Source organism: Lonchura striata, chromosome 17 (assembly GCF_050655825.1).
Source record: "Lonchura striata isolate lonStrDom1 chromosome 17, ASM5065582v1, whole genome shotgun sequence".
Lineage (NCBI taxonomy): Eukaryota > Metazoa > Chordata > Aves > Passeriformes > Estrildidae > Lonchura > Lonchura striata.
The window spans coordinates 11,549,186-11,562,877 of NC_140719.1; the positions used below are offsets into that span (position 1 = coordinate 11,549,186).

The window sequence follows — 13,692 nt, forward strand, 5'->3', positions numbered from 1 at the left end:
AAAAAAAGAAAAATTTAAAGCAAGTTGGACAGTTTCAATAAGACATGCAGACTCTGGAATGAAAGCAACCTTTTTAATTTTGATTTTTTTTTTTTCTTTCTCTCTTCCCTCCTTGCTGTCCACAAACTAGGCTAGAATTACTTCCTGGCCCAAGGAAAACCCAGGCTCGTGGTTCAGTGAATTCAAGCGCGGTAAACTGGTAAGATGCATCCTGGTGCTCGCTGTTTCCTTTAACCCCCTGTCATATTTTACAGAGTAAAATGGCTCGTTGGCCCAAAGAACAGCCTTCCACATGGTATAGTCAATACAAGCGGGGGTCCTTGGTAAGTGGCTAACCCTGGCCCTCAATCAGAGCTTGTCACCTGCTTCGGTGTGGCCGCGCTGCCCTCTGCATGCCCGACTAACCCCCGCAGGCACCGGGAGTGTTTAAGGTGGAATGCTGAGAGAGACCCCAAACCCACCGGGGGGCTTGGGCCAGTCTGCCTGGCTGGGAGCTGGGAACTGGGAATTGGGAATTGGGAACTGGGAACTGAGCTTTGGCACTCAAGGTGTGTCCTGGGGAGTCTGAGGCAGGTTTGTCTGCACGGAGCCCTGCAGGAGAGCTTCATCCCAAAGGGAGAGCTGCATCCCACGGGGAATGCTGCATCCCACAGGGAATTCTCCATCCCAAAGGGAGAGCTGCATCCCACAGGGAATTCTGCATCCCAAAGGAAATGCTGCATCCCACAGGGAGTGCTGCATCCCAAAGGGAATTCTGCATCCCACAGGGAGTGCTGCATCCCACGGGGAATTCTGCATCCCACGGGGAATGCTGCATCCCACGAGGAATGCTGCGTCCCAGAGGGAGATCTCAATCACAGAGGGAGTGCTCCATCCCACGGGGAATTCTCCATCCCATGGGGAATTCTCCATCCCAAAGGGAGAGCTGCATCCCACAGGGAGATCTCCATCCCAGAGGGAGTGCTGCATCCCACGGGGAATTCTCCATCCCAAAGGGAGAGCTGCATCCCACGGGGAAAGCTGCATCCCACAGGGAGAGTTACATCCCACAGGGAGAGCTGCATCCCACAGAGAATTCTGCATCCCATGGGGAATTCTGCATCCCACAGGGAGAGCTCCATCCCACAGGGAGAGCTGTTGCTGTCTCCTCCTCAGCCCCCATTTTGGGTGTCCCCATTTTGGGTGTCCCCCAGCAGTGCAGCCTTACCCCAAGAGCTGAGAGGTCCCTAAATGCTGCTCCAGCCCCGAGCTGGCACCCAGGGCATGGAGCTGCTCACCTCTGGCCTCTCTGGGACAGGTTTGCCCCAGAGGGTGGATTTTGTTCCCCATGTGGAGATGAACCACTCTGGGAACTCCCCAGAGCTTGGGAGAACTAAAGTCATTTATTTAAAGGAAGATTTCCAGCCCAGCTTAGTGGAAAGGAATTTAACTGAGTCACAATTAAGGATTTTTTTCCATGGGGGAAGAGCTGTGTTAAGGTCAGACAAGGCGTGATGTCAGCAAGGCATAAACCAGGAAAAGCTCTGGTTTCTTACCTTGTCACAGGACATGCACATTTTGGGGAGGTCATTCCCACAGAGGCCCAGTGCTGGGCAGGGATGTCACACTTGTGTCTCAAGCCCCAGAACTGTCCCCCTGGCACATCAGTTCCTGTAGAATTAGCACGGAACGAGCTCAGTCAAACCAGGAGAATGTGGGAACAGGCAAATATTCCATGGATCCAACCAGCCTGCCCAGGGCCAGGAGATGCTGTGTCCCACTGAGTTGTCCCCTCCCCAGGGCAGGGGGTTCCTGCAGTGCCCCAACTTCCACCTTAAAGGGCAAACAACCCAAGCCCTGCGTTGTTTCCCGACGTTTGCCACATTCCATCGCCACTAAAACACATTTTGCTCTGATTCTGCCCTCGAGGAGGACATGGCTTCTGGGGCTTCTCTGCATCATCAAATCAGGCTGCAAAGCCCAGGCTTCAGCCTCCTGGCTCCTCGGAGGGCAGCACTCATAGCTTAATTACAGAGCACTTCATCAGTTCATGTTCCAAGTACCTCCACTTCTCCATCTCCCCTGCTTCTCTTTTTCCCAGCTCTGTTAGAGGCTCAGTTGCCAGCCTAGAGCTTAGGGCTTATTCTCTTTTAGATAAAAACATTTCTGGTGCTACTTGGAGCTCTTTGTTCCATCTTTTTGTGTTGTCATTTTCCTGCCTATTTTTTTTTTTTTTTTCACCTGTCCTGCTTTTTCTATTTGGAAAAATAAAAAAGCCACCAGTATGTGGAAGACCTATCTAAGCAAACCACAAAACAGTCCAACATCCAGGCCATCAAAGTTTTATTTTTTTTATTTATTTAAGATTAGCTCTGATTTTGCCTCGCTCAGTACTTGGAACCATGACATTGGCAAATTGAGGAGACATTTGTGGGTCCAAAATCAGCTGAAATTTGTGTGCAGATGGGCAGAATCACAAAGGAGTTTGAGTTCCCCTCTGGGTGTAACCCTGCTCCTGTTACTCCATGGAAAAGGTCCTGGTGCCTTGGGGAGCCCCAAAGCTGAGGGAAGATTTCCAACGCTGCCAAGGGCTCCGTATAAATCCTGGGACTGCACAGCTGGGCAGATGCTGCCTTTCTTCTGGAGACACCTGAAGTAAGAGGGATGCAATAAATATGAAATACAACCAAACCAGCTGGGTTTGATGCTCCCACAGCATCATTAATCAATGCTGCAGAGCCCTTGGAGCCAATTCCTTACCTTTCCTCAGGATACAGCCAAGCTGTGTTTAGAGGGATGAGAGGCTTGCAAATGTTTTCTCTGTGTGTCTTACACACAATTCCCAGCAGCTCTGGCAAGGCCTGCCTCCCATCCCATCCCATCCCATCCCATCCCATCCCATCCCATCCCATCCCATCCCATCCCATCCCATCCCATCCCAGCCACAGGACACCTGCCAGCACAGAGAAAAGAGGAAAGGATTGGATTTTCCCCAACTGAGCAAACATCGTGCACAAAAGCAGCTCCTGGTGGCTCCACTTGGAAATCTGGGACAGGGCTTCACAAAATCTGCACAGGCTGCACAACAAAAGACCCCTTAAAAGGCAATCAGGCTGTAAAACAAGGGTTGGTTTGAAATAAAACCAAATAAGAGAAGGTCCTACAGCTCAGTAGTGCCACACTGGGTGTGTGACAAGCCCTTGGCATTTTTTTGTCCCCTTCCTTCCACGTGCTGGTGGCTTTCTGGTGGCTCCTCCTGGCATGCGTGGCTCTCTCCTGGTCAGTCACATTTAACTCTCAGGAGGACAGCGCAGCAGCATCCTGACAACCGGTTGGTATCTTTGTTTATTTGGATTATCTCTTTTAATTCAGTGGTTTATTGTGGTTACCAATCTCTTCTACCGTTTGCAGCCTGCACCACAGCTCGAGGGTTCGTGGTACCTGGAGGAAATCCACGCTGGTTGGGTGCCTGTGTTTGGTTCCCAGTTGTTTCTAAAGAAACCCTCAGTCCATCCAGGGCAGTAGTTTGGAGATGTCACCTCAAGCACAGCCACTTCATACCTGCAAAATCTCATTTTGTGGGCCGTGAAAGTCCCACAAAATCCTGAATCCCCCAAGTGCTGAGATTGGGTTTCAATATTTTTTTTTTTTTTGTAGGAATACATTCTCCTGCATGGGAGAAAAAGGAGCCTGGTGGGCTGAATGGAGCAAATCCCAGTGTGCAAGACTGGGATTCACAATCTGTGTTCACAACAGGGCAGCAAATCCATTTTCCTTTTCCCTGAGCAGAGCTTTTCCAACCAGGGCAGTGCCCAGTCCTCAACAGCAGGGCCAGCATTGCTGCAGATGCAATGCAAAGATTGCTTCAAACCCAAAGAAAAAGAATGGGGAATAGCCCAGGGTGTGCAGAGCAAAACACCCCCAGCAGCCAGAAATTTGTGTCAGACAGGACAGGAAAATACAGCCCTGAACCCTCACAGAAATTCGCCTTCTCTTCAAGAGCTGGAGAAATAAGCTCAACATTGGCTTAACCTTGAGACAGATCCCCAAATTTCCACCCTCTTGCAACCAGGGCTGAAATCCCCTTGTCTTTGTTTCCCCCTGCCCTCTTCAGATTTAAATTTTTTGCTCACAACCTCACCCCATCCAGCAGGAGAACAAAAAGTTCCTGAGCGAGCAAAGCAGCATCTCTGGTGACACTGGTGTCCCTCAGAGCAGTGTCTGTGGTGGCCCTGGTGTCCCTCAGAGCAGTGTGGTGACACTGGTGTCCCTCAGGAACAGTGTGTGCTGGTGGCACTGGTGTCCCTCAGGAGCAGTGTGTGACACTGGTGTCCCTCAGAGCAGTGTCTGTGGTGACACTGATGTCCCTCAGGAGCAGTGTGTGCTGGTGACACTGGTGTCCCTCAGAGCAATGTCTGTGCTGGTGACACTGATGTCCCTCAGAGCAGTGTCTGTGGTGACACTGGTGTCCCTCAGGAACAGTGTGTGTTGGTGACACTGGTGTCCCTCAGAGCAGTGTCTGTGGTGACACTGGTGTCCCTCAGGAGCAGTGTGTGACACTGGTGTCCCTCAGAGCAGTGTCTGTGGTGGCACTGGTGTCCCTCAGGAACAGTGTGTGCTGGTGACACTGGTGTCCCTCAGAGCAGTGTCTGTGGTGACACTGGTGTCCCTCAGGAATAGTGTGTGCTGGTGACACTGGTGTCCCTCAGAGCAATGTCTGTGGTGGCCCTGGTGTCCCTCAGAGCAGTGTGGTGGCACTGGTGTCCCTCAGGAACAGTGTGTGCTGGTGACACTGGTGTCCCTCAGGAGCAGTGTGTGCTGGTGGCACTGGTGTCCCTCAGAGCAGTGTCTGTGGTGGCACTGGTGTCCCTCAGGAACAGTGTGTGCTGGTGACACTGGTGTCCCTCAGAGCAGTGTCTGTGGTGACACTGGTGTCCCTCAGGAATAGTGTGTGCTGGTGACACTGGTGTCCCTCAGAGCAATGTCTGTGGTGGCCCTGGTGTCCCTCAGAGCAGTGTGGTGGCACTGGTGTCCCTCAGGAACAGTGTGTGCTGGTGACACTGGTGTCCCTCAGGAGCAGTGTGTGCTGGTGGCACTGGTGTCCCTCAGGAGCAGTGTGTGACACTGGTGTCCCTCAGAGCAGTGTCTGTGGTGACACTGGTGTCCCTCAGAGCAGTGTCTGTGGTGGCACAGGAGCAGTGTGGTGACACTGGTGTCCCTCAGAGCCCCCAGCTCAGGAGCAGTGTCTGTGCTGGTGGCACTGGTGTCCCTCAGAGCCCCTGGCTGTGTTTCCCTGTCCCTCACTGCCCGGCGTTGTCCCTTCTCCCCCTCTCCCAGCTCTCCTACGTGGACTCGGACGGGAACCCCATCGGGGTGGTGCAGATGACCTTCCTGCGTCTCCTGAGCGCCTCGGCCCGCCAGAACATCACCTACAACTGCTACCAGTCGGTGGCCTGGCACGATGCCACCACCAACAGCTACGACAAGGCCATCCGCTTCCTGGGCTCCAACGACGAGGAGATGTCCTACGACAACAACCCCTACATCCGAGCGGCCCTCGACGGCTGCGCGGTACGTGGGGGCTCCCGGCCTTGGGGACACCCTGGGGACACCCTGGGGACACCTTGGGGACACCTTGGGGACACCTCTGTCCCCTCCCCTGCTTGGCCAGCACCATCTTCCCCAGAGCAGATCACCCTCAAATTCACGATGCTTGGGGTTGTCCTTAACACGGGAGGCATCGACGTGTTCCTCTCTAAGTTGGAAATAAATGATTCCATGGGAATCCGTGATCCTGCTCGAAGCCAGGGGAAGCTGCAGCACCTCCAGGAGTCCAATTAATCTGATTAATATCTGCCTAAAAGTGCTGCTTGCTTTTAAAAGCCTCCCTGTGCTTTTGTTCTCACCCAATTCCTCACGGGGGGAGAGGTGAGCAATGGGTTGGAAATTTGTAGGGTTTAAATCTTTGTAACTTCTTCCAAAAATTCTTAGAGGCAAAGCAGGAAGGTTTGGTTGGAATTTTTGTTCTTGGAGGCCCAGGAAGGTTCTGGGCTGTGCTGCTCATGGGGTGCACAATCACAGCTACAGGTTCCAAAGGTGCCTCACCTCCTCCCTTTCCTTCTAACTCCTCTTGGATGCTTGATTTGGGTTTAAACTCTGAAAATTCTGTCCTCAGGAGATAAAAATTTGGCAAAACAGGTGCTGTCTGCATTTATTTTGAGCCCCAGCTTGCTGGTGTAAAAACATGCATAATTCCCACCCTCTGGAACTGCAGCACTTGGAGCCCACGGGATAGAAAGATTGAGATGTTTGACAGAAAAAGCTCCTCTTATAATTTAAGATTGAAATGCTTCTGTTCTGGCACAAACAGATTTTTTTTACTGATGGAGCAATGAGGAAAATCATATTAGAACTTTTAACACATTCCTGGAGAGGGAAAGGGCATCCAGCCCCCTTCTGGAAACACTCAGGAGAAATTTATCCTCAAGTTTTTTGTGTCTCCTGCAGACATAATGTTGTTGGGAAAAAGAGCCTTCTCCTTCCTTCCCCTTCTGAATCTCAGGGTTGCTGGAGGACCACGTCTTTCAGGTTTTAAAGTGGATGAGCCTCCTGAAAACCTCTACCTTTTGGGCAGATAAATTGGATTAATCTGCTACCCTGGCAGATCGTGCTGCCCAAAGTACAGGCGGGATATTTGAGATTTATTTATTTACTTAAAGGAGTTTGGGGTTTACAATTGATTCTCTACATTAAAGATTATTTCAGTCTGACTCTTAGACCCATAAAAAGCCCTTTAGGAATTTAGAGAACTCCACCAGGAGTTTAGGGGTGCTTTTATGTCTTTTTTGGGAGTGAGTGCTATAACCCATCCAATTGCTCAGCTGTGCTGGGTTAATGGTTGGACTCGATGATCCTAAAGGTCTTTTCCATCCTAAATGATTCAGGATTGAGGAATACAGGAATTGTGGAGATGAGGTTAGGCTGCCCCACACGGTGTTGCCCCAAAGGTCCTGCTGTAGTGGGGAGGCTGCTGAAGCCAGAGGAGCTCCAGGGCTGATGTTCTTCCCATAATTTGAATATGTTTTTCCTGAACTTCCAGCCCTTTCTCGTAGCTGTGCTCCAGCCTGTTCTCCCGAGCCACACAAATCACAGGGAAAGGTAGAGCCCAAAGCTGCTCCATAAATTCTCTTGTTTGTGCAGCTTTGTACACCCTCAGGGGGTACTTCTGCTCCTCCAATAATTATTTATATTTTGGAAGGAACTCCGTGGCCACCACAGCATGATAAAAAGACAGCAGCACCTTGTGAATTCCACCAAACTTTAAATGTGATCTTTTCACTAATATATTCAAATTAAATTGCTACCATTTGCCCAACAAGCCAGGTGTGTCCTGGGGGAGGGAAAACAACCCTTCCACAGCCACAGTTTTTCCAGGTTCCCATTCCAGCTTGGAAATGTGCTGGAGCAGAGTTAGAGTGTCATGATCTGCTTCTGCTCCAAGATCTGGGCATCTCCCGAGGGTTTTTCAGCACATGTGTTAAACGTCCAAATAAATTTGTTTGGGTGGTGGTGACTCCAATTTGGGTCTAAGGATACCCAGGAAAAATCAACACCACATTCCCAGCAGAGTGGTGGTTATTAAATTGTGCTGATGTTGGTTTGGAGGCATCCTCAGAGCTCCTCTTTCCTTCATTCCAGGCAAGGAAGGGCTACCAGAAAACCATCCTGGAAATCAACACGCCCAAAGTGGAGCAGGTCCCCATAGTCGACATCATGTTCAATGACTTCGGAGAAGCGGCACAGAAATTTGGATTCGAGGTGGGACCAGCTTGCTTCCTGGGCTAAAAGAGCCACCTGAACCTAGTCTCCAAATGAGCAACCTCGTAACCTCATTGCGCCATTTAATTAAAAACAAAAAAAGAGAAAAAAGAAAAAAAAACGGAGAAAAAAAAGAATTCCTCGTCACGTGCACGGTCTGAAACTGGACAGCGATGGGTTATTATTTTTTTTTTCCTCCCTCCCACCTATTTTGTTGTGCCCCTGGTTTTGCCCCCAGCCCCTCTGTGCCCCCCCAGCCATTCCCAGGATGGATATGGAATCTCATGACCAACAGCCACACATGGAGACCTGGCCCTGTCCCTGCTGCCACCGCTGCTGCCCCGTGGCCACCGAGCTGAGCCCACCTCCAGCAAACTCCTCCTGCCTCCTCCTCTTCTTCTTCTCGCCAGGAAGCGTTTGTTTGTTCCTAAGGAAAAAATAAAATGGAAAAAACTTGAAATTCCTCGTGTCCAGCTCGATGTTGAAGTCCCGGTAGTCCTGGATCTGAAGCTCCTCAGAGGGGTTTTGTTGCCTTCCACGAGGTTTGGATCAGCTCCAGCAAGGAGATGCCACAGCCAATTCCAGAATTTTCCGTGTTTCCTGCGCTGAGTTTGCCTCATTCCACGTTTCCCAAAGTGCTGACTCAAGGTCACACTGGGCATCTCCTTGCCGTGTCTTAAAGGTGCTTCTATTTTTGTATGTTTGTGAGTAAATGTTTGTGTCGTATTTTATTTCAAATATGTTGGAATGTTTCCGCCTTCAAACCATGCAAGTGACCTTGTCTGTATTAAAGCCAGCCCATCCCAGCCGAGCTTCCAGCTGGGAATGAAGACAGCAGCTCCTGTCCCCACTTCTGCCTCTTCCCAGCCCCAAAATGGGATCTGGAGCCTTGGAATTACCCCCAGGATCAGCTGCAAACCAGCCCCCTGAGCCACAGATGCCTTTTGCAATGATTCCTTTCAAAATGAGGAAATTAAAGCCACTTTTTAACAAATTCCCTACAAATCCCCTGATCTAAAAGCAGGATCTGCATTGAGTCTCTGCCTTTTCATCCACTTGCTTAGTATTTTAAATTAATTCTCCTTTTTTTCTTTCAGCATTCCTTTAAAATGATAAGAATTAAACCTGAATCCATTCCCAGTGGCGGATCCCAGTGGCAGGGGAAATCCATTTGTCCTCTCTGAATATCAAGAATAAAAATAAAAACCAAAAAAAAAAAAGGAAGAAAAAAAAGGTGCTTTTTATAGTTATTTTTACATATCTCTGTGGTGCTATCTGATAATTTTAACACAACACTGGGGATACCCTGCCACTGGCCAATCTCCCACTTGGCTTTTTAGGCACTTTCAGGCAGATTTTGACTGCTGATAAATGCATGGCACCTTCTTATCTCTTCTGTCCAAATCCTGCTCCTCTCCTTCCTTGGATGTAGAAAAAAGCATTAAATGTCCTTACAATTTTTTAAATTATTATTATTATTATTATTGTTGTTATTATTTTGGTTTTCCCAAGGATATCCATGTCTTTTCCCGGTTGGAAGCAGAGCAGATTGTCCTCAGTGGCTGAACCTTTGTGGTGCTAATTTATGTTAATGTTGGGTGTCCTGAAGCCGTGGGGGTGCTGCCCGCCCAGCAATCTGGGGAATTTGCAATTTTCCTGCTCTTCCCACTTTTATTTTTATTTTTTTTTATTCCTTCCACGGCTCACGACGTGCTGACACCCTCTTCTTTTCCCATTAATTTTGCCTCCTTGCCCATTTTCCTTCTTCAGGTCTCTCAGCTGGAAAATAACTGTTGCAAGGTGGGGTTCTTTTTGTAAATTATTATTATTATTCTTCAGCTCAAGGGGGATTTTTCACCACCAAGGAAAAGACATCACATTTACTGTGAAAAAAGCCTATATATGATGTTTTTTCTCCCCTCCTGCCCAAACTGAGAGCAGCAGCATCCGAGGAAGGGAGGCAAAGCCGTGCTGGAGGGAGCGGCGATGCCAGCGGTGCTTTTTGGAGGAGCCGTGTCCATCCCTCTCCCTTCTTCTCCTGTGCTCTCTCCCACTCAAGGGAAATAAATTTAAATAAATCCTAAAAGGTGCTACCCTAAAAGCTGCAGACTCCGGGCAGCAGAGCAGTGAAAAGGAATTTAGGATAATAAATAAGGAATTCAGCTTCTCGGTCACCTTGGCAACAGCGGGAAGGGCAGGAAAGGTTGCACATCCCAGCAAAGCCATATCCTGATATTTCTGATATTTGTCCACACCTGTGTGTCTGCCCAGGTCATGGGATTCTGTTCTCAATTTTCTCATCAAGGGAGCTTCTTTTTTTTTTTTTTTTTTCCTTTGATTTCTCTGCTTGAAGAAGAAGAAAGAAAAAAGAATAAAAATTTCCTCTGTTGAATTCCACAGTGTTGTAATTGTACTGAGCTCCCAACTGTTCCGATCCCCCCCAGACCACTTAGCTACGGTATATTGCAATAAAATTACTACTTGTATTTGCAGACCTTCTTTTTGTGTAATTTTATTTCCCTCCTCCCCTTAATATATATTGACTTGAACAAATGTTGATAAGAAAAATAAAACCTATGGAAAAAAAAAAAAACCCAACTTTTAGTACATAAGGCCCTTTTTAAAATATAGTGTCAAATGCCGTATTGTACATTTCTTCAAAGTCCAATAAACATGTCATAAAATTTAAGTGTAATGCCCATAAGAGCTATTTTTAAATATTTTAAACCTGTGTAATAAAGGAATAAATGTAATAGATTTTTTTTTCAATAAATCAAGTTTACTGTTCCACCTAAACCCCCGTGATGTTGAATCTCTTCTTGGAGTTGATTGCAGTGGGATTTCCTCAGGACCCCCCTGCCCTGTGGAGCTTGGAAAGTTCATCAGAGGAGCAGCGGAAGTGCTTAGAGGTAAATAAATACTGTAAAATACAATCCAAACCCATCATGGGGAGAAATCCTAGGCCTGGAATTGTTTCTTTGTTGGGTTTTGTCTTTTTTTCCTCAGTGAGAAATTCCAGTGCAAAAATCCAACCTGGTTTTGGTGGCTGGGATGTGGAGGAGAAGATTATGTGGCCACCAGCTCTTCACCTTCTCCACAGTAGCAGAAAAGTCACCAGAGGAGTTTTTCTGATCTTTTCATCCCAATTCAGGTAAAAAAAAACATTTTTCCAGCTTCATGGTGAGCTCCTCAACCCCTAATTTCCCATTCTTGTCCCCAAGGCTCTGCTGTGTGGAGGGAAACTCCATGGGGGACACTTTGCTCATGCTCTGCTCCTCCTCCTCTCCTGCAGGTTTCACTCCAGGATCCTCTGGAATTCACTGTGGGAATCTGCACCAGTGGCTGCCCCCGGATCCGAGTCCCTCTGGTTCTCAGGGCCTCCTTCAAACATGCCCTGGTCGTGTTTGAATTTCCAGGAGTTCCAGGAGGTGCTGGACCTTCAGGAGGTGACCTTTGGAGCACTGCAGGTGGGTGAGGGCCACCAGCCCAGCTCTGCAGTGACCAAGCCAAGCTCCGTGTCCCAAAAGCTTCTGTCCTTCATTCTGTGGCTGCAGAAGGTCTTTGATGATCTTCATTCTTTGCTTCATTCTTTGCTTTGATGATCTTCATTCTTTGCTGAAATGTGTCCAGAGAAGGAGCCAAAGTCGCAGATCGGGTTGGGTTGGAAGGGAATTTGAAGATCAGCCAGTTCCATGGGCAGGGACACCTTCCACAGGCCAGGGTGCTCCCAGCTCCATCCAAGCTGGACCTGAAATGGTTTAATCTTTAGTCATTTAGTCTGTCATTAACTTCAAGGAGTAGCTTTGGGAAATCTTGGGGTATTACGGCCAAATCTTCATCCAGATGAAGCCCAGAAAGGCAGAGGTACCACAGCCTGCAGGAAGAAATGAGGGCAAAATAAGTTTATTTACTTAAACCCAGCTAGAAATACTTCACTTGCACCTTGATCGTGCTTCAAGGTGAGCCCAGCCCCGTCTCACCAGTTGTGATTTGCACTCAATCACTTTGCAGCAAATTCCTCAGTGCTGAGGGAAGCTTTGATCTGCTATTAGGGAGAAACAGAGATCTGAGGAGGGATCTGACTGTTTCTGGCACTGCCAGACACAGGAGCCCTGGCAGATTTTTCACCTCTTTTCCTACAACAAAGTCCATGATTTAGCTCCAAAGCTGTAACTCCAGCAGCTGAAATACCGAGGGGAATTTTTACAAGAGCCACAGAAAGAGCAGCAGGTTATTGAGACAGAGTGTGAGCACCCAAACCTGCTCAGTTATGGGCTGAGGATGGGGCTGCTCATCCCAAATCCCAGCAGCAGCTCCCTCCCCACCCCAGGGATCCTACACGGGCAGGACCAGGAGCACAAACCTCAGGCAGCAGCAAAGGGAGGATGAAAAGCCCCGAGCTCAGCACCCAGGGAGGAGCAGAGCAGCACCAGCCCAGGGAGTGGGAATTATCCACGGGCAGCTGGTCCCAGTGGGGATTCCACAGCTCTTAAAGCAGGGCAGGGGAGGCTGCAGGGCTTGGGGCTGCTGCTCTGCCTTGCCCTGCATGTGGGGGTTTATTCTAAATGCCCAGGGCTGGCATTTCGGCCCTGGGCTGGGATTTCTGCCCTGAGCTGGGATTTCTGCCCTGAGCTGGGATTTCTGTCCTGGGCTGGGATTTCTGCCCTGAGCTGGGGTTTCTGCCCTGAGCTGGGATTTCTGCCCTGGGCTGGGATTTCTGTCCTGAGCTGGGATTTCTGTCCTGAGCTGGGATTTCTGTCCTGAGCTGGGATTTCTGCCCAAGGTTGGGATTTCTGCCCTGAGCTGGGATTTCTGCCCAAGGTTGGGATTTCTGTCCTGAGCTGGGATTTCTGTCCTGAGCTGGGATTTCTGTCCTGAGCTGGGATTTCTGCCCTGGGCTGGGATTTCTGCCCTGAGCTGGGATTTCTGCCCTGAGCTGGGATTTCTGTCCTGGGCTGGGATTTCTGCCCTGAGCTGGGGTTTCTGCCCTGAGCTGGGGTTTCTGTCCTGCTGTGTGAGGATTGCAGGTGAAGGCTGCAGAGTTTTCACCACGCTGTTGGTTCAGCAGTTGCCTGAACTGACCCAGGATGTGTCCATGTGCTTCCCACTGCTTCCAGGGGTAAAACAGGAGCTGCTCTGGGATTTTGCTGTCTGCCTGAGAAATGGGAACTGTTCTTTGGTTTGGTTTCAGCGCTGCCCTGGAGGAAGAAGCCCAGCCCTTCGTGCTGCTCTGTGACTAGTGACCCCCCTGCCTTTTATCTTGGATTCCCTTGGCTTGCTTCAGTTGGACTCGATCATCTTAAGTTCTTTTACAACCTGAAGAATTTTGTGATCTGACTGATGGAGCACTGGCTGTCCCTAAAAAAGCCCATCCTACGTGATTTGTAAGAGTGGGATAGAGAACAGAGCCAAGAGGCTCCCACCAAACACAGCTCCCCCAGCCCTGCTTCGACCTGGAGCTGCACCAGGAGGGACCAGCACATCCCAGTTCCTCCTGGGAGCTGGGAAAGAGGACAAGGATCACAACCCTGCCATGTCCCACACATTGGGAACACAGCTTTTCCTCTCCACAAGCTCTGGTTGGGATGCCCCTGCTGCTGTCGCCTCCCCAAGAGGTGTTCCTCCCCCATCTCCTTAAATCCTGTGTTTACAAGAGACTGGCAAAAATAAAAATGGCCAAAAAAGGACCGTTGGCACTGATTAAATTTAGAGACCAGATCCTGGGCATCCCCTCCTTGTCTAGGTGAGTTTTGGCAAAGAAGAAGAGAAGCTGTGAATGGGTGTTTTATACAAAGGAATGAGCAGCCTGAGTGCCACCAGAGCTCTCCTGGAGAGACAGAAACAGCAGGACCAAGTGGGAGGCTGGAATGAGGAGGGGAGAGGATTGTGCATAAA

The 13,692-nt window shown here is 49.3% G+C and overlaps 1 protein-coding gene and 1 long non-coding RNA gene across 5 annotated transcripts in view; both read left to right on the plus strand.

The window, feature by feature from the left end:
- The window catches only part of COL5A1 (collagen type V alpha 1 chain), a 133,421-nt gene extending 125,456 nt beyond the window's left edge, over nt 1-7,965 (plus strand). For 2 of the 4 annotated variants that reach the window (XM_021543582.4, XM_085594207.1), the window contains exons 64-66: nt 131-199; nt 5,317-5,550; nt 7,678-7,965. In XM_021543582.4, coding sequence (XP_021399257.1) covers nt 131-199; nt 5,317-5,550; nt 7,678-7,824 — 450 coding nt within the window. In that variant the 3' untranslated portion in view covers nt 7,825-7,965. Of the gene's footprint in view, nt 1-130; nt 200-254; nt 324-3,636; nt 3,802-5,316; nt 5,551-7,677 lie in introns of those variants that run through there. The other 2 variants (XM_021543583.4, XM_085594208.1) reach the window with 2 other exon arrangements.
- Nucleotides 7,966-8,307: 342 nt separating this feature from the next.
- LOC146765893 (uncharacterized) lies at nt 8,308-13,484 on the plus strand. The gene is made up of 5 exons (XR_014958862.1): nt 8,308-8,479; nt 10,576-10,706; nt 10,804-10,948; nt 11,090-11,264; nt 12,989-13,484. It is a non-coding gene; the product is annotated as an uncharacterized LOC146765893 (long non-coding RNA).
- Nucleotides 13,485-13,692: the final 208 nt, after the last annotated feature.